At 33.8% G+C, this 25,497-nt stretch overlaps 1 protein-coding gene across 3 annotated transcripts in view; it reads right to left on the bottom strand.

Annotated features, from left to right (window-relative positions):
• LOC106476859 (paired box protein Pax-6) overlaps positions 1–25,497 on the bottom strand; it is a 51,144-nt gene that overhangs the window by 5,483 nt on the left and 20,164 nt on the right. The window contains exons 2-4 of one of the 3 annotated variants that reach the window (XM_013937480.2): positions 16,668–16,769; positions 15,536–15,882; positions 8,048–8,357 (exon numbers count right to left, since the gene is read on the bottom strand). In XM_013937480.2, the coding sequence (XP_013792934.1) occupies positions 8,048–8,357; positions 15,536–15,882; positions 16,668–16,680 (670 nt within the window). In that variant the 5' untranslated portion in view covers positions 16,681–16,769. Of the gene's footprint in view, positions 1–8,047; positions 8,358–15,535; positions 15,883–16,597; positions 16,840–25,497 lie in introns of those variants that run through there. The other 2 variants (XM_022381390.1, XM_013937487.2) reach the window with 2 other exon arrangements.

The raw sequence follows: 25,497 nt of genomic DNA, 5'->3' as shown, positions 1-25,497 counted from the left end.
TTTCAAAATGTTTCGAAAGTGTTTAAATACGTAATCTAAAACTAATCTTATACTAGCTGAAGTACCAGTCCCCTGAACGGAAGTTATGTAAATTCATGATTAATTAAAGGTTATCTTAGCACATGAAAAGCTGCTTCCCTTATATGTAATTGTAGAAAATGCAAAAGCGCCCATAAAAACTGCAGGAAAAAAAATTTGAAACTGAGATTTTGCTTATTTCTCCGCATGAACCCAACAAACCTTCATGCCAAATTTGGTGAAGATCCATCAACAGGGGGCGAAGTAGTGGTAAAAAGCGCAAAAACGCCTATAAAAATCGCAAAACGCAAAACTGAAAAATTTTATGTATCTCCCCCTGAACCCAAACTCCCCATACCAAATTTGATGAAGATCCATCTACAGGGGGCGAAGTAGTGGAAGAAATTGTTAAAACGCCCATAAAAACCTCAAAATGCAAAACTGTATATTTATATATGCCCCCGCATGGACCTAATAAACCTCCATACCATCTTTGGATCCACACCCTGAGAAGTAGTTACATGGACATACAACAGACAGTACTATTATATACAGATAGATAAATAAGCATTATATAAATTTAATCCAATGTTGTTATTTTGTTTTTCTTTTGCTTTATGTCTTCGATTGTTGAGAACAAATAATAAACACGTTGGACAGACATGTTATTACATTTGTCTTATAGTTATTTTAAAAATTATGGAATATAGGTATACCAGAAATTCAGTTTAGGATTATTATTACACACATTCACGAAACGAGCTGTAAGAGGTGTCCAAAAACGAAACGAACTTCATATCATGTAGGCGATCTACTTAACATTAAAATCAACATACTTTTTCCTTTGATGTTGAGAACCAGACTGCACTTCTCAACATAATCCTTTACTAAGTACCATTTATGTCTTCAGCTGTCCTGTGAACTTCACCATACCAGTGCGGTAAAATGCAGGCCTAACATACAGATTAAAACAATGGACTCCACCATATCAGTACGGTAAAATTCACGCGTAATATACAGGTTCGAACTGTGAACGCCACCATATCAGTACGGTGAAATTCATGCGTAATATACAGGTTCGAACTGTGAACGCCACCATATCAGTACGGTGAAATTCATGCGTAATATACAGGTTCGAACTGTGAACGCCACCATATCAGTACGGTGAAATGCGCGTGTAACATACAGATTCAAACTGTAAAAGCCTCCGTACCAGTACGGTAAAATGCACGCGTAACATACAGATGCAAACTTCTAGATTACAGCCGTTTAATGATGAGGGACGACGGGTAATTAACTATGAACATGAACATTTGTATTAATATCCTCATAGCTTTCGTATTAACAAGAAAATCCTGTTGTTGTTGTTGTTTTTTTTACAAAAACTAGCAATGCAAATGATTAGGTCTGACAAATATTTCAATGAATATAGAAAAGGTAATTAAGGCATTATCAAAGAAAATCGTTATTAAATAACTTTAATACATATTAGGTATGGTCGTCCTTGAGGGTTGGGAGTCGTTATCAGAATAATCACGTGCGAAGCTTTATTTGAAGTGTCATCTTTCCGAAAAACGGCTTTCCAACTGGACAGCGGCGCCAGCTTGTCTTTGATGCCATTTCTATTCTAAAGAAATAGGTCAGAATTTCATCTGATAATAAACTCGTTGAACACAAATCCCATAATCCTCTGACAGCCGAGTAACAGTCTCAACTAGTGTTACTATAATAGACAACATAACTAGTATATTCTTCTATAGATGGCGCCCTGAAGACGCCTCTCCAGCAACTCTTTGTATTATCTGTTCTTAATCTCCAAGCTTATAGCTGGTTAAATGTGTTTATACTCGCGATCAAGAGGAGTTGTTACTAGTTCAAACATTGTTCAAATATTGTATTATTCTTTAACCATAAAATTATTTATATCTAGAAACGTCAAATGCACTCAAATTATTTCATACCAGAGAGTGGGCATAAAAATGATGTGGTCCACGTACTTGTGTGTTTTGACTCTAAAAGTATAAGTCTTTCCAAAATAATTAAGCAAAACAGACAAAGAGATACAAGAAAAGTGAATTCACTCAGGGAGTACAAACATTAAACGTTTTTAACCAAACAAACGACGAAAAGAAAATGCAATATACATCTTTTCCGTTAAAAATAAAACGATTGGTACTGTGATATCCTTTAACATACTCTTGCAGTCCCCACCTATCATCAACACAACGAAACGTAATATCCACCCGTTGTTCGGCACAATCACGCCCTTATTTATCGAGTGCAATATCCACAGAATCTTTCATCACAAATGAACACTGAGAGAATCAGCTTACTTGGTTTCCTTATGTTAGTTTCTCATAATAAAAATTTACTGGGCTGTTGATTTTCTTGAATTTTATTTTCCAGTTCTGTATCACAACTTTATATCTGTCCATTTCGTTTTAATAGAACTTAATGTTAGCAAATAAAAGCATTTTTTATCAATAAGGATAGTAATACACAGCTCTAAATCCATCGTAAAAGGTTATAAAAGTTTTATATTTTCAAGACTGAAAATAATGATGGATTTATCAAAATAATGATGATAAGGAAGAGAAGGTGAGGTTGGAGGCAGTGATGGTTTGTTTGTTTTGAATTTCGCGCAAAGCTACACGAGGGCTATCTACGCTAGCCGTCCCTACTTTAGCAGTGAAAGACTAGAGGGAAGGCAACTAGTCATCCCCACCCACCGCCAACTCTTGGGCTACTCTTTTATCAACGAATAGTGGGATTGACCGCCACATTGTAACGACCCCACGGCTGAAAGGGCGAGCATGTTTGGTGGACGGCGATTCGAACCAGAGAGTCGAGCTCCCTAAGCACTTGGCAATGCTGAGCCAGGCAGTGATGGAATTTTTATCATAAGAAGGTATTCGATAAGTTCTATCGATCAAAAAATTCGTTGAAATATAAATCGTCATTTTTGATAGGTTGTTTAGGCAGAGTATTCATAATGAATCTAAGTTTCAAATGAACAGCAACTGCCTGTTGTAGAAACCTACAAATGTAGAGTACGACGTTTCGAAAGTTGCTCTCCATTTGAAAGTTAGATTCATAAATCGGCATGTTTTTCTTCGTCTTATCTGTCTTATGGAATATACCTTCTTGTTTGTTTGGATTTTTGTAAACGACCTCTCCTATAGTATAGCCTATTTAATGTTATGTTTGTAACTGAGTGTAAACAAACCAGTTTCAAGGAGTTTTTAAGCTCGTTGTAAACAAGTTGTAGTACAAAGACGCGAGTAAATTCGGCATGCATTAAATCAACCGCAAACAGGTCTATTGTACTTTGTCGTTAAACCCTCATCCGGAGACTGTTCTGCAATACATTCTCATGTTTTGTAGTGTTTGGTTTGTTGTTATTCTCCACTTAGTCTGTTTTTATTTACACTTTTCTATAATCTTCACTGAACTTGAAATGTGTGACTATTTGAAAACATCGAAATGCTTTACTGTAGGTGATTATCAATACAGCTGTTAAAATGGTCAACATTGTGTGCTTTTGTATAATTGTATTTGCTTTTCACAGCCTTGTATCGAAACATGAAAAACTTACAAACCTATTTTGCACGTTTTGTATGGAGACAATCAATAGGCAAAACAGGATTAAAGCCGTTCTTCCGGCAAAGACTTTTGTAAAATATCTTAAGTTGGTGGGAGTGAGTTCTTTGGAAAGTTATCTTAAAATATAGCGTTGTATAAAATCTGTAAATTTCGTAATTTTGCAAACAGTTTGGTTATAAATGGTAAATAAACTTCTAGCAGGCGTGTATGATACCAACGATGATCTCCTGTTTGGTTTTAAAATATTTTTGGGTAAGTATTTTTTTTTATAAATCTTATACAATACGAACGAAAAATAGGGAGGCTGATACAGATGATCGGAAATCAAATAGAAAATTATGGAGATCAGTATTTCAGCCCAAGAATACCTTAGAAGAGAAACGCTTATGTCTTTGTTGTGATTCTGCTTACGATACGGGTAAGAAGAGGATTAGAGTGCTGGACAGACTCCTTCGGAAAGAAGATTATTCTGTCGTTGCTGGCTACGAGGAGACAACGAGACCAAACATACAAAGGCTGAGCGGTGTAAGTTCTTAACAAACTTCACTGATCAAACACACACACACACAAACGTTTGAGCGGTCTATTCATGAAATTATGGCTACCTAGAACTCGCACGCGACCCCTCCCCTTCACTCCTCAACCTTCGTCACGTGTATCTCGCTGCCTAGGGTTAAAAAAAAAGAGGTCTCAACTATTGTGTTTCTGAACTTCGCCAGGTTCCAGACATGTGCGTTTAAGAACAAAACCCAGAGTGTTCCTTCGAACAAGAAGATGCATTAACAGCTTTCGACAGGCCTAAGTTGAATCCCATACTACTGTGGATGGACGACTTGGCACTGACTTCTATAGCGGGAAACCGTATGTACATGGTAGCTTGCTAGACAATCAGTTGGCACTAGAGGCTAGGAAAAGAAAAACCAAAAGGTGTGCTCGCTTTATTTGATCTCCCCGTTTTGTAGTACACGCCGCATCGTTAGATCCATTATCTACTTTGACCAAACGTATAGGAGGGCCATGCAGAAAACAACTGTCGATTTTTTTTTGGGGGGGGGCATTATATTCCATCGGTACCAAGAGTAATTCAACTTTAAATATTCATATAATAGATGGATAAACATCATATATACTATATCAATGTTCTGTATTGAAGCGCTTTTAGACAGTTTTGGGAGAATTAACATGATAATTATATCACATTCGAAGCGGCACCAAAGGCCTGATAATCTTCAGCTTAGCAGCTACTCAATGTGCGACTCACCTTCTACATTATGCTATTGAACGTCGTATTAAAGTAATTCACACCCGTAATTTATAGGCCTTCAACACAAATTCTCGGAATATAAACAGAAACTGAGTACGCTATATTAAAATGAACTTGGAGCCTCACCACGTCGTTACTGTCTGTATCGCCGCGTCTGGTCATGCTTTATCTGACGACCGTGCCATTTTTTCTCAAAAATCGCTTCAACATGTTATATTATTAGAGAAAGAAAAGTATAAGATATTATCACATTTGTGAAGAGTTTGGGTTGAAAAAGCTATACCACAATTTTGATGCTAAGTAAATAGCTTTTTCGCTTTTATTAAGTAAAAACCTCGAGTTGTCATCATTCGTTTGTTTACGAAGGAAAGGTACCCGAAATATCCCCATCCTGAATACATTTTTAGTTTTCATTATAAAAGACTGTCATGTCCAAAGCATACCACTTCTACATGTTGTAGATCCATAATCCTTTAGCGTACGAGGACACAGTATTCTTAGCACCCATTTCAACAGTAAGATCACACATAAATCCATAGACGATAAGTCCGGCTATATTAATAGTATGTCTTCTTAAATAATAGCATGAATGCCTGATTCATTCTCCAGTTGAGTGAGGTATATGATGGTTGAACGAGAAATATTACTGGAAGTCTTATATTGGTGAAAATAACCCATACCCTGTTGGCCTCGCTTTCAGATAGAGATCCTTTCGATTATGTTTCGTACTGTTGCCTAGGGCACGAGTACGGCTTTTGCCACTGAACACGTCAGTGTTAATGAATTCAAGCCTGTCTCAAGTTTACCACGGCTGCAGTACGATTTGTTACAGATTTTTTCTTGATGATTCTGGTACCCCAAATGATTCATATTCCTTTGGTTTCCATTACCATTAAGTACAAGCGATATCCCCGTCACAGAAATTCTAAATCTCCCATCTGAACACATCTCTGTTATCTTAGTGTGTATATATTTTGTGTCTGAAAGAGCTGTTACATACAGTCAATTTTAGGTAGCATCATACTACCTGTTCAACGCCAAACAATATCAAAAAAGTAGTTATGATATATGCTGTTCCATCGAACTTTAAATAGACTGCAGCTGATTTGCATATTCAAAATCGTTTTAATATAACATATTCAACGCCCTATATACTTAGTATTTGTTAATCTTTGACATCTATAAACTCTCGAGACACGTATTCTCAGAATGTAGTATACTGAGCATTTATGGATTTCGACACGTATTCTCAGAGCGTTGTACGTTAGATATTCGTAAACTTCGACAGAAGGCCAAACTTTTTTTATCAACTACAAAACCATGTTTGCTATCATATTGTATATTTGCTCAAATTATATTATACCACTGTATAAAGTACTTTGGGCCTGCATTGTATTTCTTCGTTGAAACACAATTGATAAAATGTATAAAAAATATTTTCCTCCTCAAACAAACACATGAGAATAATTCGAGGATTTTAGTCAAGAAAAACTATTTATTTAGCATCGAATATGTCAAAAAATATGAACACGTGTTAATATCTTAGGTTTTTTTTATATTTCTTTGTTTAAATAAAATAACGTGTTGAAATGATAGTTGTGAAAAGAAACAAAAGAACTTAAACTAGCGCTCAGCAGAACATACCTCGTGGCCAATTTTACTGCAATAAGCAAACGCTTATAAGTATCCCAATGGTAACAAGTTTTACAGAAGTTTAAACCCAAAATGGAACAATCTCGCTACATCTGTTTGTAGATCTTACACTTGTACTATATTCGAAGTTTATAGTCCTTAAGTTAACTGATATAATTTAAGAAACAAAACAAATTGTTCTCCTTGTTGAGTATCATAAAAAATACGTATTTAGCTAATATCTTATCCCAAATAATAACAATTTTAACTTGATAGACAATATCACCTAAAAGTTAAATAATAGGTTGAACAATTAGCAAGTTCTTTTTTATACTTGTATTCTCTGAATAAAAGTATAAAAAGTACTTGGCGATTGTTCAACCTATTATTTAATTTTAATATTTTCGTCGCATATGCGGTTTTAACTATATTTGTCTGCAGATAATATCACCTCTACAAGCTGAGACAAATATACTTAGAAAAGAACAGCCTAGATTGGCAGCAACTAGACAGGTAACATTGATGTCTTTATAAACATATTTATTATGGGAAATACACACTGGTTATTAGATTTCATATTGTCAGGATGAAAAAACGGAAGTTTATGTGGAACCAGTATCGGAGTGTCACATTATTTTAGATATTGTTGGAAGATCAACGTGAACTATGACCTATAGAATAATACGAAGGCTGTGTAATTTGTAAATCCGTCGTTTTAAAATTTTAAATATTACATTCTGTGGCTCATATTAATCTTTTTTCTAAATCTTTTTTCATGACTGAAAGAGAGAGACACACTCTTTTGACAATTTCACGTAAAATTTTACAAGAGAGGAAAAATTTATTTCCATAATACTTGTTTATCATTATTCAACTACGATTATTTTAACATCATTATATACATCATTAGTTCTTTAGCTATAAGTATTTATCTTGGACTTTTTAATGTGAAGAACTGGGTGTATTCTGTAATGTTTTTGTTTCAATATATTTTCATTCAGTACATAATGTATATACATATTTGGACGAACTGTTAGACTACACTAAAAATTGTACACTTTACTTTCAAATATTCATAGCATGAATTTAGCCAAATTTATAGTCTATTAGCAGACAGATCACGTTTAATAAATGCTGCGATGAACCTTATAAGTAATTTCATCTTCATTCTCTCAGAACAAATATGGGGGGTCATATCTGCCTTGGCTGCCTAAATCTTTATTCAAAAATACCTTGCTTTCTGTTTCACCAAATCGTTCTTACATCTGTACTAGTATCTGACAAAACGTTAAATATATAATACATTCACTGTTGAAAATCCAATGATCACTGATGAGTCTTTGAATCATTTTTACTTAAAAATCGAGAAACTATATTGCTGCTCGATCAGTGGGTACCAATAGAGGGATAACCATACAATCTTAACAAATAACCTTTTTATTAGCATAGTTATAAGAATATAAAAACGTTTTTATTTATCAACTTAATAACTATCGTCATTTCTCACAATCAAACGAATAAATCATTTACCTTTTTTAACGCTAGGGTGATCCTGACGGTGGCTTTCGCATGCTGCAAGACTTGGGTGACCGTTTCCACCGTGGACTGGTCCTACAAGACCCGCATTTTGGCCTAGAGCAACTGGCGATGATGTCGGAGGGATGCCGTGAAAGTGGTGAGTTGGGCCGGTCGGGTACCAAGGCCACGGCTGGGAACCGTTTAGCAACCGTAATTTGTCATAAACTGATTCTGGTCCAGTCATGGGGACATGATGAGGAGAAGGTTCCTGTTGGTCCTTCTGACTCGTCAGATTCCTTAAAACTCTGTTTATTGAAGATACCTGAACAGATTGGATCAAAATATTTAAAATATAGTAAGTTAGTGGGATGTCCTTATCAGGTATAGACAGTTGTTAAATGTAATTAATGACACACGTATAAGTTCAATTTTGTAGAAAATAGCTGAATTCCATTTACTCTTGTTAGTATGCGAATTTCTTTAATACTAGTCCGAAAACATTCTTTTTAACTCCACACAGAATCTATGCGTTTCAATGAACATTTAAATTAGCATATGCTAAGATAAAAAAAAAAGAGCATATTAATCATGAAGCGAAACTTAATACTAAATTAATTATCATTGTAACTTTTGTCTATTAGTATTTACGATTGATATTGTTTATCGATAAATCTGAGAAGTAAAATTTTAAGCTCACTGTAACAAAATATAGAGAAATAATTACAAGTTAGTTACTTTGTGGTCTATGTATTCCATCCTTAATTTTAGGGTTAAACCAGCCTTCAAATTCCGTGCAATTAAAAAAGTTGAAATGATCAAAGAAAAACAGCAAATAACACATGAGGGTTTTTCGCTTTACTGTTAGAGTTTGTTTCTCTAAAAATTGGAATGAATTGTTCGAACAGTCTTGCTCTTGTCTTCCTACGCAACGTTAAGCTGTGCTGTACGAATAGTAAAAAGTCACAATTGTTTGAAATTTTTATCCAGCTCAGAAAGTGTGTAAGTTCGAAACTCAATACGAGCAAAAGTAACAAAGATTCCTGGCTTTAGGTATACGTTTTTTTTACATGCCTGTTGCTTTTCTTACCTTTATTTTCTTGTATTTGGTCTGAAAATAAAATGGAAAAAAACTAGCAATTAAAAAAATATGACAAAAGATTTTTGTGAATGATTTGGCTAAGAAAGCGATTATATGTTTTAGGTTCCCAGTTTTATACCGCTAAAACTTATCAAGGGAACAATAATATATATATATATATATATCACAGCTACTGACTTTCTGGTTTATATTTAGAAGTTTAGTTTATTACTATGTAGTTTTATATTTTACTAACTCCTATACTTTCATAAAATTGTTCAAAATAAATGTTCGTGATTAATTCAAACTTGCTTTGGATATTGTGTGTTTCTTTCGTGATTCTTGCCGTATTTACCAAGCTAAATAAATATGTATCTAATGACACATTCTCTTTCTTTTTTGTTTAAAAGTTTCAGTTAGTTGTTTTTTTTTAGAATTCGTATTAAAACTTGTTTATAAAAAAAGCTATGTTTTCTACGTTTTTCAAGCGTTAATATTCTCTATACTTTGTTTGTTTGTAATTAAGCACAAAGCTGCACAATGGGCTATCTGTGCTCTGCCCACCACGGGTATCGAAACCCGGATTCTAGCGTTGTAAGTTCTCAGACATATACCGCTGTGCCACTGGGGGGCTTCTATATACTACTGTAGAATAGTAGCAAACAATTATATAATTATGATTAACAAGTTTACGATAATAAAAATATCAGTGCCAAAAGTTTCAGCGTGACACATTCTTAAACACCAAGCAGGTTTTATTTTAGTCAGTATATATTGCTGGAAGTACCTATTTTGTGTTTTGTGAAACTAATTTATAACCATGATTTGTGTGTAGGTTGTAAGTTGTTAAATCCTTTAGTAGTTATTTAAAATGTGCTTAGTTCGGAGTCAAGTTCTTCTATTGCGTTGTTCTTGGCAGTTATTTTGATTTAAAAATAATTATCTCCTAAGAAATAATATATACGATATATAAATTTCGGAATGACAGGATGTTGTTTTGAAAGTCATTCAAAATCTACTTCTACAAGAAATCCATTCTTAATATTTGTTTAACTCATTTATGGCATTTTCTTCCCGGTTTCGAAATAATAAGATTCCGGTTACAGCGCGAGTGACCAGGAATGACACAAGGCCAAAAAAATGAAAATAAAAAATGCGAGTACAAGTCGCTGCACATGCTCCGAGTAACGCGTATTATGGGTGTCGTTATGTTTCCTAGTCCACTCCTAGTTGGCGCATATAATAACCACGTCAAAACTCAGACCAGCGGAAAGATTTTCTCCTGCTAAAAAGACGTCATTGATTTGGTCGACATAACTGCCAATTTTCTTGTCAAATCTTAAAGCCAGTTAGATACGCTTGTCAAATTCACAGAAGAATTTTGCTCATAGCAATTTTTGAAACATCTCACCTTAGCACCGACACCTTCTCACAGGATTACCCTGTGTGCATTGTACAGACCACCTGTAGCGCAATTGATTGACAAATATAGCACTAAAAATGGTGACCCACTAGCAGTCTCACAGAAAAACGCACCTATCCCTACAATCTCGACACCCAGCAAGTCATTTAAAACGATAGCTTCCAAACACACTCGTCTTACTGGAAATATTTGATTGACGCATGCATGCAACGATTTTCAATTATAGGTAAATAATAATCAGTGAAATCAACAAACGGGAAACCGTTAAACTTTATGTGGTGTGTTCGAACATTATAGATATACTTGAAGTAATTAGAAATGTACAACCATGCGATTTTTGCCGCTAATCACAAGGACTTCTCAAATAAGAACGTGTGCAAACATGAGTTAATCTGATAATCAGAGATGAAGTATCAGATTACTACTCTGTTTTTTTGTTTCTGATTTACTCGCTCTCCAGTGGCACAGCGGTATGTCTGCGGACTTCCAACGCTAGAAACCGAGTTTCGATACTTGGGGTGGGCAGAGCACAGATAGCCCATTGTGGAGCTTTGTGTTCAACTACAAACAAACCCTTCGATTTACTCTTATTATGAGAAGAAAAATATTGTAACCATTATACTCCATTTGTGACTATTCACTCTAATAACCAGAACTATAACTGTATAGAACTATACGACGAGACGCAAAGGCTTAGAAGCATGACACATATTGAAATGAAAAGAACTGAATGTTTTGCTTTCGTTTTAGGCAAATACATGCTATTATTTTGATGACTTATCCAATAGCAACTATCTTTAAGGTAATACAGTGGGTAAAATGTAAAGTTTTCATTTCATATTTTGTACACGAAGGTAGATTTGTATGTTGCATATTCCGGTGAAAGACACTTTAAAACTATTAATTAATATCTTAAACTTGTTATAATGTATGACAAAAAAGAAAGAGGCTGAAATTTATCTGTTATCACAGGTTTTAGGAAATAGTTGGGAGTTCAAGTTCTAACAAGATTTTAAAAACATTTACTTCAAAAACAACTGAATCGTGCATCAGATACAAAAGAACTGATAAAGCTGAATTTTTTTTCGTTTCACATTCTCCACTTTTTACTTCGTAGTAATTTCAGCCAATTATTTGCATTAACCATAAACAGAAGATGAGTTACAACATGCACTGTAGCTGTATTTATTTGTTATTGTTGTTTTTCCCCCTTAGATAAGGGGGACCTGCCCCCCAGTGGCACAGCGGTAAATCGGTAGATATTCCATTGTATAGCTTTGGGCTTAACAACAAACAAACAAACGATGAGGGGACCTAGAAATCCATTTTATTATAGTTAAGTGGAGTTGTGATCCAGTTAGATAATTTGTTATCATAAATATGTTAGAAAATAATTGTTTGAAACGTATACCAAATCCAAAGTGAGGTCTAAGGAACAACGATAACATTTTTTTGTTTGTATAATTCAACATATATATATATATTTCTTCACAACATGTATTTACAGCCAAATTGCTATGACTGAAACGTATACAGCTTTGACGTTATTTGTAACCAAAAGTTTCCCTAAACGTCACTGAACATTTTAAAATATATTTCAACCACATTGCCCTAGTGAAACATGCTGTTTTTAATGTTAGGAAAGTAAATCAACATAAATTAAGAAACATTTATTTTTCGGTGTCAAACGGGTACTCCTATAAAATCACAGATCGATAATATCTTAAATACTAATAACAGTACCTAGAATATTAAAATCTGATTTTATCACAATACGCAAATGGGGTAAATTTAGTAACCCTGACATATGTATGTGTATAGAGTTCCGTCATTCTGTCTGACTTGTGTCAGAAGTATTTGTAAGGATCTGGATGAACCAATGTCGATGAAGTTTGGTTGAGGAAATCAGATGGACTCCCTAGATATCTAGTTTAAATAGATAAGAAATCAGATGGACTCCCTAGATATCTAGTTTAAATAGATAAGAAATCAGATGGACTCCCCAGATAGCTAGTTTAAATAGATAAGAAATCAGATGGACTCCCTAGATATCTAGTTTAAATAGATAAGAAATCAGATGGACTCTTTAGATATCTAGTTTAAATAGATAACCACGAACGAGAGTTCAACTAAGCGAGGATGTATATAGTAAAACACGTGAAAATGAAACGAAAGTGGCTCTTACTGCCGCGTGTACCACGGGAACCTTGCATTGGACAATCTGTTCGTGAGCTACAGATTAAAATAGTGGAGGTGACGTCCCACGTCCCCATTTATAGCGATATTTTTAAGCCCAGCATTTTCAGGTACTTTTGCCTGTAAAATATGAATAGAGCAAAATGTTTCAATTTTGAACCCTAAATTAGTAAGTTTTTGATCAAGAGAAAACTCGCTAGACCAATATCTCATATAAAACTTAACCTAAGTTTAAAACTCGATCTCAAAGAAGATCTCAAAATGTTGGTTTTAGTGTTCATGAAAATTCTTCCCAAAGCAAGGCTGCTTTTGCTCAGAACTGTTTTGACCCAGGTTTGCACTATAAGAATGATTCGTGACATCTTGGACACATTGCACATTTAGTATTGAACAAGAATAAATGTTCTTCTATTATTTTGTATATTAACCACACTACATCTGCTATCTTTAGTGCCGACAAGGCCTTTCCTCCAATGCCAGATCTTTAAATGTTAGATATAAGAGAGACGAATTAAACCCTAGTGTGGATTTGTACGGATATCCCAGGAACTATACCCAGCCAGATATGCATGGTCATCGGCAACCCATACCACACACAAGGTATGACTTCACATATTGTTAAAGCAATCATATTTATGGATTTGTTTTCACGGATAATTGTTTTCCTTAACATCATGTTCGCACACCTTGAATAGTACATAAACCTATCATTTCATCATTGAAGTACGAGCTTAAATGTTTCAGTGTATAGCAACGATAATCTCCATCTTTAAACAAATGTGATATTAAGCTAGTTTTAATACATCTACTAAAATGTTTGTCATAAAAATATATGTGCGTCACCCTCAGATTGATTGCAAATGTTATTATGCATATATTCGCTTCCCTTTTATCAACCCGTCAAACTATTTAAAATGTATTATAATAATATTATTTTGCGATTTTAGCCAATTGTTTCTGCAAGATCAAGATATGTTTATTTCTTGTTTTCACATTTCTGTTCATATAAGACTTAAATCACATAGCGCCCAAACTTTCATGTAATAAAACAAATACATTGAAAGTAGTACATTATTTAATCAAACCACAATACTGTTTAATGAAAGTAGCACATTATTTAGTCGATGGAAATGAAGGTAAGTGCATAAAGATTAACAAATAAGATGCTTCACTATATCCATACGTTGACATAATAAAGACAAGTGTTTCAATAGAAGGTTGTAATGCCTTACAAACATCATTTAGTAGTTGTATGATATCTGTAGTTAGTTCTATATCATAATATGTTTTAATGGATGTAGATTTAATTTCATTTACCAAAACAATTTAAATGTTGCGAGACAAATAAGGATACATTTCCTAACTTATCCTAAAAACGGCTATCAAACATTATAAGTTATATAGACACAAAAAGACTGTAATAAGATGTGTCAAGTACATTTCGACAGTTAATCCTATAGCACATATTACATACAAATGTGTAAATTGCTACACAGTTTTGTCAGTTTTAATTTACGTTTTCATTGAAACTGTCATCATTATCGTCATTACTATAAGCACATGTGGAGTTATTGTTTGGATTGTCACAGTTGTCAGTCATACATGTTCAAGTCCCTGGGCATTGGGTTTCATTTACACGACATGAGCTGTCCGTACAACGGCAAGCAGTCAAACCTATGTGTAGAAAAAAACGTAAGACACAATCTAACTTCACACCCCCTCAAAACTTAAACAGCAAGGGTTGCCCTATCATATGCAATCAAACAGTCTTATACGTGGTTTGGGTCGAGCGAATTCCTAAAACAATGCTTCTGGAGTAAAAGTCATTGTACGGTGTCTTCAAGCTAGCTTATAGAAAATTCCAAAACTACATATTTACTGTAGTGATTATGTTATAATTCCGTCGGAATACGAGGAGTATACGTTTAGATGAGTCTTGGTTTTAAAACGAACATTTTTGTCACTTACTTGAATACTTATAAGAAGAAAAAAGATAAATGCATTTCGAAAATTAATTGAAATCAACACGAGTTATATGATTGAAAACCTAATCAATAATTAGAAATATTAATTAGAATACATTACATGTTTACCTTTATCAGAACTGTATATCATTATTAATAAATCACACTTCTTAAGTGATTAAAAGATTCCAGAGAGGTTGAGCCACGTAATTGAGCGGAGACACAATATGATAGCATATGTTGATATCGAGTTCCAACTTGTGTAGGGGTGACCCCGTGACAAAGACTGCCAGGACTCCGCAGCGATCACACAACTTCACGGTTGTCATTAAGAGCACATTTAACATCACATCAGGGGGCAAGTGTGACATATACTAGTTTCAAATATTTTGCCATCTATATAACTAAAGGGATTTCTTTACTGTATTCCCTAATGATGATCTTAATGTGATGTCAGCATGTGTTGCTTAACAATTTTATTTAAACAAACGTTAATAAAGGCTACGCAGAAATTTTTTTTACAAAACATTCCAAAATGTTAATCAGTCTATCATAAAGAAGTAAATTACGACCAATGCTTTTTTATATTTACATAATATATAACATAAAATTATTTTATAAAAAAATTTCCATTTAGCAGTTAGTTCAGTTTAATTGTAATCTAACATTTATTTTTCAAGTAATGTTACTAAAGGTGAAAATACATTTTTTTATGCCAGAATCAGAGACTAGCAAATGCTGACTATCAAATTTAATAGTCTGAATGAATTCGCGACGTTTCTAATCTTCTCCGTTACATTCACAGTTGTAACTAGCATGTTGTTTTTGAGTGTACTTACACTTGGAATGTTCTCACTGTTACACACCCCGTCTGCTAAGAGTCGGTCTCGAATTTCCCAGGCAAATACGGAAGGACACTCTCGTTTGTAGTCGGCTATTTTATTCACCACAGCCGAAGTGGCCACACGTGGCTTACTGCCACCAATGGTCCGGGGTTTGATGGAGCCGGTCTCGTAGTAACGTCCCAGTATCTTAGAAACACAACCGTTAGAGACCTGCAGTATGCGGGAAATGTCACAAGGCCTAGCACCACTGTGGGCCAGCTCCACGATCTTCTGACGGGTCGAGTCTGGCAACGGCCGTCCGTTCACGTACACTCCACCTAGCTGATTTACTCCACTGTGACCTGAAGTAAACAACAACAAAAAATGTAATTGAAGAATTATTAAGTAAACTTTTCAGAAAATTATGAGCAAAAACGTGTCCGGTGATGACGCTTGGTACGATCTTACAACAATTTCACCTAGTCTTAGAATTTTTGAGAAGGTTAATGGTGTTTAGTGAGACTTTTAATGGCTGGAGACGGCTTAAATGGGTAATGAAGAAAAACTTTAATGTAAGTTTAACATGACAGCAAATGTACAACGTTTCGACAAGGTTTTGTCATCTTCATTACCCATTTAAGCCGTCTCCAGCCATTATTAGTCTCAAAGTGGGTTCCTCGTCATCGAATTAGTGAGACTTTGTTGAAGTTTTTTGTTACAAAATATTCACACACTCTATCAACTGCTCAATGGCCCAAACAGAAAGAATACTTAACTAGAACAAACAGCAAGCATACCTATTACAAAATAACATCCTCACTTTTTTAAAGTGAAATCAAACTAGTTGACATTTATAAAGGCCTATTTATCGATAGATAATCAAACAAACAGATTGGTAGATGAAATACAATACTTTTGAGGACTCACAACTTCTATAGTATTCCGCTTTGTGCATTAACAACAAGTTGAATTTTCTATCAATGAATAATGTTAAAGATTTATTACAATTTCACTTAAACTTTTTTATCTTGTAATATAAATTACACAACTACAAATTCATTTAAAAACGAAACATACGTGCAGGCTTCATTTTGTAATTCAAAATGATAAGTAGACTTCCTACCCCTATGAAACATTCTATTCCTACCTTTATGAGGCATTTTCTCTGAGGTTTCAGAAGCTATAGGAGCTGTTAGTAGCCGCTGGTCAGCCTATCAGTCTCTTCAAATGGGTAGCGAGGCGTCGACACCTGTGAAATAATGGCTTCGTTAAAGTTAGTTATTGATGGTTTGGCCTGCCAGCCCGAGTGAATAAACTTCCTGAGCAACTCTTGTTAGAGAACCCTTGAAGTCGTTTTTCACACCTTTAGGTGAAGACGTACTGCTATGGAGATAAAAGTGGGTGGACATCCTCAGTAGGCAAGTTAAGTACTTGACCTCGCAGTCTTAACAATGCCATTTTTCCCGCTACATCTAGTGCAGGTATTTGTCAAACGTCTGTCTATACAGCTAACAACATTATCTGACCCTCAACCAAGCTCTTCTATCACAAAGTCATGTGTTACAATGGTACTGCTACGATGATTTGCTTTAGAACATTCAAAGTGTATTATCCCGAAGTCGTCTGTCTTACGTTTTAAACCTAAAAATCACCAGCGAAAACATTCTTGAAGTTCTAGCTGATTATGCATTTTTGATACGCAAAGTTGTTGAAGTAGTCAGTAATTTTAGTAATAATTTTACAATCATCTGATTAATAATGTAGCTCAAGCCTCTCGGTGACTCAGCGCTAAATCTGAGGGCTTATAATGCTAAAAAATCGGGATTCGATACCCGTGATGGACAAAGTACAGGTAATCCATTGCGTAGTTTTACGAACAAGATGTAGTTCAATAAATATTCTTATTTTCCAAATCCACTGTAACACTAATAGCTACTTATCAGTGTTGAAATGTGGATGGCTAAATATAAACATCCAAACGGTGCAATGAATTAAAAAAAAGACTCAAAATTCAAGCGCTTTCGAATAGTTGACTATTCTTATAAACAATCAACTATTAATAAATAATCAGTTTAGTTTTTTAATATAAACACCTTTATCCAAATGTAATATATGAAGAAGATGGCCTTACTGAAAAAAATGGCGTTACTTATATCGTTAACTAAAACAAAGAACCAATCTGAGAGTAGGAAAAAATATCACTTTTGCTACAATGAAAATAAACATTCAGGCTAAATAAACACTTGGGAATTCATGGGCTGAGCGATATAATTTTCTAGGTATCGTTGTTTATTTGCTTCAGAATATTCAAACTATATTTTTAAAAATAGGTTGTACGTGAAAGAATGGCAAACAACCCAATCTTTTCCTTTCACCAATTTCGATATTTTTAAAAATCATATTAATGTTTTAAGAGTGAAAACAACAACAACAACAAATACATTTCTAATAAACATTCATTATAATGCTTTTAACTTTTCAGTGCTAACTTTGGTATGTTATACCATGCTCTTAAATTTTCAGAGTTATTGTAATGTTGCATAATATTGCAGAACTAAGTTAGTATTTTGAAGTACGTTATTAGAAATTCTTTACAAACAATAAAAAAAAATATTTACTGGATTTAAATAATGTTTTTTTTTGTTGTTGTTTTAATTAACTATTTTCTCATGAAAATAGAGATAAGCTGGTAACAGTTCCTATTTCTTACTGTATATATATAATTCATTTCACATTCATCGAACGCCAACCAGCCTTGTGACACTCGCCGCTTGCTGAGTACCCACGTGCGTCACCGACACACGTGCTGCGAAGTTGTATATGTGAAACTAGTAGTCTATTAGTAGGGGATCTGGTCTCGACGTGATCAATGTGTAACGCCTACAAACCTATATTTAACTTACAAATCATCGTAAGTAAGTTACACTGGACTAAAACCCTCAAGCAAAGTGTCTGTTGTATCTGGTTACAAACCTAAATTCCGGACTACTTATTACCTGCCCTTTAAATAATTCTTGTTTTTTTTCAATTTAAATATTTTCAATAATGAATAATACGAGCGATTTCACCAGAATTGTTTAATCAGTTCATTACACTGAATGTTATGATAGAAAAAAACGCGAAAAACAAAACATTAGCTTGCTCGAAATGTAGATCCCATCGTTAGTAAGAAAACTTGGTAATTTGAGGATTAAAATGATATAAAGTTTTATCGGAGAGTGTCTAACGTGATGTCAGTTCCTCCCACTTCGTAATCTTTCAGTATAATTTTGTTAGGATTTCATGCTGATTTCTTGCATAATTTCAATTCCCTGTTGCAGACGTTTTTAAGTATAAAGTCAAACCTGTGAAGAGCTTAACTCTTTCCTACCTTGTTGTTTAAATACAAAATATTCTCAATATCTTGTCATTTCTTTCAAGTGCCATATTAGTAAGTTGACAGAAAAAACTGGAGGTAGAGAAATGTGACAAGTGAAACTGAGAATGGAGAAACATAGTAAGCGATACTAGAGATGGAGATACGTCTCAAGCGAAACTAGAGATGAAGAAACTTGACAAGGGAAACTAGAGATGAAGAAACGTGACAAGCGAAATTAGAGATTGAGAACTGTGGCAAGCAAAACTAGAGATGGAGAAACATGAAAAGCAAAAATAGAAATGGAGAAACGTGACAAGCGAAACTAGAGATGGAGAAACGTGACAAACGAAACTAAAGATAAAGAAACGTGACAAGCGAAATTAGAGATTGAGATCTGTGGCAAGCAAAACTAGAGATGGAGAAACATGAAAAGCAAAAATAGAAATGGAGAAACGTGACAAGCAAAACTAGAGATCGAGAAACGTGACAAGCGAAACTAAAGATGGAGAAAGGTGACAAGCGAAACTAGAAATGGAGAAAGGTGACAAGCGAAACTAGATGGAGAACCGTGACAAGAGAATTCTTACAGTATAATATAAACATCTTGATAATGGCGTTCTTTTTTTTATGACTCTCGCGGCTTTATTTATATGACGTTTCGTGAATTAAGTGATAAATCATCAACAATACATTCTAAAGCTGAAATTAATGAATTCGCTTCATCTCTTTCTTACCTACAGATGTCCACTCTCATTATATTTAATTGTTTATACATATTCAATATGTGTTTCGATATCTATGCCACTAACTCTCACTATACTTTAAAATATTTAACGCTCGTAATAAAATGGGTATAAATAATTGTATTTGAAGGTGTTTGGAAATAATTAAATTAAGAAATGTGTTTAAATAGTGAGTTGATGGTATCCAACCGAGTTGACATACAATGACTCATATAGTCAATAAACAAGAAGTAAAATATTCGTTGACATTATATCCAATGTGGTAATATCTATACCACTGGCTCGATTCTGTATTTCACGTTTGAAGTAAAAAGAGATGGTTTTGATGGTTAAACAAAATATTGTTTGTTTGTAAAGTTTGCCGATCGAGTAATTAACACTGGAGCTCATTTCGTCAGCAAATATCCAAAACGGTAAAGGAAGGAATTACGAAACGTTCTCAGAACTATGACCCCCCCCCCCAGTGGCACAGCGGTAAGTCTGCGGACTTACAACGCTAAAAACCAGGTTTCGATACCCGTGGCGGGCAGAACACAGATGGCCCATTATGTAGGTTTGTGCTTAACTACCCCAACAGAACTATTAAAGTATGACATAAAATGTATGCAAAGTTTCAAAGTGGGAGAAGCAAGTAACGTTACGATAGCTTTCACAGATATAATTTTGTTTTATAATTCTCAAATTGCATTAGTAGAAAATTAGCAATAAAGACTCATAATATTTCGTAAATAAAGTCGGGGGTGAAGGCTTTCGTCAAGTTAGACACTTATACCTCTGAAATACGTATTAAGTTGTAAAAAATTCAAGAAACATTTCACAAAAATTTCGAAGGTAGAATCTCGCCACATTTCCAATCATTTCACTTTATAATTCCGAAACGACGACAGAAGTAAGAAATCTGAAATCTGGCAGAAAACGTAAAGAAATGCTTATACTATTTCGCAAAAAAAAGATCAAAAGAGGATGAGGTCTGTTGTCAACTTAACTCCCATGCCCTCCTATTTTACTATATATCTTGGAGACAGGGCGGCAGCTGTAGGGATTCTGAAACTCAGGTAATAAATGACAGGAAATTCTAGAAAATTCCGTGAAGAAGTTAGGAGGTTTGCATGCTATCTTGACAGGCTCTATAACTTACGTGTCATTAACACAACACTGCAGGCTCGATATCGTTATTATTTATTTATTTACGTATAAACAAAAAAAATTGAAATTGTAGGGAATTTTGAAATGTTTTTCGGTCATGTTGAAAGCTGTCGGTTAGTTTCTCTGATGTAAGAACTATTATACTTTTTACATTTTATTTGATACACTGATCCTAACATGTCGATGTCAACATAGTTTCTTGACAGAAGTTGACCTAATTTCTTCGTTGGTGCGAAAGGATATTTTACATTGAAATCCATAACATACTCTTTAACAGTTTTTGACCATGTTTGTGCAAAAGTTTAGGAATGTTACAGTAACACACAATAAAAGGGCTGCTTTTCTAAATTCCTTATGTTAGTTTCTTCGACCTCTAAAGAGCTATGAAGTTCTATTTATTATTTCGGAAGGATACTTATTTTGTGATACAAATTGATATATTCATGCGTTTTTCTCAATAAAAAAGTTAGGTGAAAGTTATTTTTATCAAAGCCACAGAAGGACATCTGCTGTGTCCACCGCGTGGAATCGAACCCCAAACTTTACGTTGTAAGTACACAAACTTACTGCTGTCCTACTGGGGGAGTCGGGTGAATGGAATAAATAGTTTTACCTGTATGAAATAGAAATTTTATGGTCCCCATTTTTTGTTTAGGATCATGGAAGAAATTCCAATGAAAGTAAACTCCCGAGTGTGAATTCTTACGAAAAACGGAGGTGGGAAATCTATGTTTCTTTCTTTTTTTAACTAAAAACTTAAAAGTTTATCATGAACTTTATTTTCGACTGTGAACTTAATTTGTAAAGGCTTTATACATCAAAACTAACCATAAAAAATAAGGATCCAAATCTTTTAATGTTTTGACGAAACTTCTGAGCTGTTTTTGAAGGAAGAAGTCTTTATGATATAAGGGGCAAATGTCCAAAGTAATTATAAGTTCTATAAGCAGAAGCAATAGGAAGTGACAGAGCATTCAGCTTATTAATTTTTGGTTTATACCAAAGTAATTATAAGTTCTATAAGCAGAAGCAATAGGAAGTGATAGAGCATTCAGCTTATTAATTTTTGGTTTATACCATAAATTTGAGGGGAACTAGAATCTGAAGGTCGGGAAAAATTAAACAATTCATTGGATAGTTGGCCTGACTTGTTAGCCACGGCATAGCGACTCATAAAATGGCTCTGAGTTGTTTTTTTTAACATAAACTTTTAGCTCATAGCTCCGTCATCTCTTGACCGATTTGAGATCTAATTATAATCTTCGATTCAGGAGGTCAAACCCTTTCGAGTGATTATTTGACTACTCCCAAGGTCTTATAAATTAATTTACTCTAATCCTGCCTAAAATAATTTCAAGTGCCTCGGCTATTGAGGATTCCCTCTTGTTTTACTGTGATAAGAAAGTCTTTAATTTACGTTCTTGTCGAGAAGTTAATTTAGTATGTAATTCAATAAGGTGAATAGAATAATTTGAAATATTGTTTCTAAACAGTTGGGCTATTATATAGTACGGAAAATAAATTACGCACCATGACATAATATTATTAACTTACCCAAGTTAATTTAGGTTACTAAGTGGAGAGTTTAAAAGGACTTAATAATCCATAGATGTTATAAACACATTACAATTATAAGATGCCTAGCTGCGTTTCATTCGTTTGCTAACCCAAGTTGTGCTGATGAGCCTTGAATAGACAAAACTGCAGTGTACAGTGAATCAAATAATACATTAGGCCTGTACGTCAGAGAATATATTTTCAATTATTCCTTCGGTGAAAACAAATATTATATATTACTATATTACTTAGGTAGTTAAAACGATCTAGAATTACAATAGAATTTCCCTTATATTATTTTAATAAAAGTACGTCTTTGTCATTTCTTAAAGATCTTAAGGTTTTTAATTCCTCAGATTTTAGGTTCAGTTTCAAAACTTGAAATTAATCAGTAGGTTTAGTAACCTTTGAAAAGAAAATCTGAAATAGTTTTAAGACAGGTTTTCTTAGTTCTAAGAAAGGGTGATATTCGAAAGGTGGGTAAAAAGTACTTTCGATATTCTAAGGTTGTTAGGAAAATCATCATAAGGTTTAGAAAATTCAGTATCTTTTCATCGGAAGCTGAATTATCTTTCAACGGTTCCTTAGTGGAACCATATCTAGTTAGGTCTTCTAATCTCGTTTTAGTTCTATAATTAGAAACCGTTTTAAAGTTATTGCGAAGTTAAAATCCATTTTGTAAAAGTCTCGTCTCAGCTTAATATAACTATCGACCAGAGAGATTAAAAATTACTTTCTACCATTGAAATCCAATTACTTGCTATTTTTTTTCTTTCTTGTCTACTGTTTTTCATCGAGGATTTTTAACTTACGAAATTTGTCAGAGTGTATTTGGCAACATTTTCATCTAACTATGTTTCTGTAATCTCTTTTTCTCGAAGCTGACTCTGGGTCTTTGTTGAAAACTTAGCATTTCAGGCTCAATATCATCAAGTCTTGAAAACATATAAAAGGTGGGTATGCTGTCTGGACAACCTAACTGACGTTTCATTAACGCTTAAGATTACAGACCCAATGTTATCATGTTTATCAAATACACATAATTTATTTAATCTTAATAAAAAATTGTTTTTACCTTAACAGTGAAAAATGGTAGATTTGAAAAAGTGGAACATAAATCAAAAATGTTAACTTTTACTTTACTAAAAAGTAAAAGAATTTGCGCTAAATTATATAAAAATAAAACGGAGAAAGTAAAACATGAGACTCACACAATTTTATGTTAGAAATAATTGACACAATATTCTGCAAACTTCTCAACATAAATATTAAAATATTGGTAAAATATAAAATATTTATAAGAGGTTAACAAATCTGTTATAAATATTTTAACAACAAATGTTATCACAAAAATACTGGCCCGGCATGGCCAGATGGTTAGGGCGTTTGACTCCAATCTGAGGGTCGCGGGTTCGAATCCCCGTCTTACCAAACATTTTCGCCCTTTCACCCGTAAGGGCGTTATAATGCGACGGTCAATCCCACTATTCGTTGGAAAAAAGTAGCCCAAGAGTTGGCGGTAGGTGGTGATGACTAGCTGCCTTCCCTCTAGTCTTACACTGCTAATTTAGGGACGGCTAGCGCATATAGCCCTCGTGTAGCTTTGCGCGAAATTCAAAACAATCGACAAAAATACTTGATTTTAGATATGAAGCCGAACAGTCTCGTTTCTATCTCGTGCATGACAGAAAAGAACAAATATCGACTGAAAGAAAATAATCATGATGCTAGCAAAAATCATGTTGTTATCATACCAAAGCTACCGTAATTGTTGTTATGATATTAAATGAAAAATTGAACTTAGCGTGATAATGTGTATTTTTCCGATCTCATGAAAGGGAAGAACTGTATTGGTCTTTAAAGTACGAAAATATTCTTACTAGAGGAATACAGTTTGAAAAGAAAATGATAACACAGGTTATGTCGTTTTCATATCAAAACCGACTTTTGGTTATCATATTAGATTCAAATCTAACTTCATTCGATATCATTAACATAGTTTACTGTTTCTACAAGTTAAATAAATAGATGCATACTTTGTTAAAGCAATAAAATATTTATAAGTTTTAACCTTATTGGTAGAAATAAAGCTGTATACAATTAGTGATGATTTTGGCGTCCAACTGTTTAATGTACAACAGTACTAACAGTGTAATGTTAAATTATACAAAGTTATACATTTCTGTCCAGAAAATTTTTAGCTTACCAAAACGAAATGTAAACAATGATAGTTTTCAATAGACTATTTGTAACAAAACCTAACTGAGTAAAAGTTGAATATTCAGAAAAATGTGTTGTTACAAATGCCCAGATCAAACAATTTACTGAGTGAAGGTTGAATCTTCAGAAAACTGTGTTGTTACAAATGCCCAGATCAAACAATTTACTGAGTGAAGGTTGAATCTTCAGAAAACTGTGTTGTTACAAATGCCCAGATCAAACAATTTACTGAGTGAAGGTTGAATCTTCAGAAAACTGTGTTGTTATAAATGCTTGGTTCAAATAATACTATCGAATACAGTGTGAATTTTTAGAATACTTAGTTGTTTTAAATGCCCAGTTATAACAATCCTAATAAAATAAAGGTCAAATCTTTAGAAATCGTGTTACTATAAATGCCTAGGCCAAATAATCCCATTTAATAATGTCTGGATCTTCATAAAACTGTGTTGTTATAAATGCCAAGTTCAAATAATCCTATAGAATAAAGGCTGAATCTTTAGACAATTGTATTGCTATAAATGCCTTTATCAAATAATCCTATTGATAAAGTTTGAATCTTTAGAGAACAGTTTTTTGCTATAAATGCCAAATTCAAATAATCCTAGAAAGTTTGAATTTTTAAAAAATCAGTTTTTGCCATATATGTTAAGCTCAAATAATCCTACAGAATAAAGGATGAATTATGAAAAAGCTGCAAGCGTTGATATAAATACCATAAAGCTTCTTGCTCCAGAGAAGAAGATAGGTAAACAGAAAAATGTGCGTTTTTATATATAAGAATAGTTTAGCTGCACATTAAATCACGATTCTTAGTTCAGTACCATAATAAAACCTAAATACATATGTATGCTTTACTGTCATGTATATATATATATCGTTCACTGAATACACTTAATTTATTAATTCATTTATTATTTACTAGATGGAGTACCCGTCCTCTGAACTGAAGT

The sequence above is a fragment of the Limulus polyphemus genome, unplaced genomic scaffold, assembly GCF_000517525.1.
Source record: "Limulus polyphemus unplaced genomic scaffold, Limulus_polyphemus-2.1.2 Scaffold159, whole genome shotgun sequence".
Taxonomy (NCBI): Eukaryota; Metazoa; Arthropoda; class Merostomata; order Xiphosura; family Limulidae; genus Limulus; species Limulus polyphemus.
This window is presented reverse-complemented; position numbering and strand designations above follow the sequence as displayed.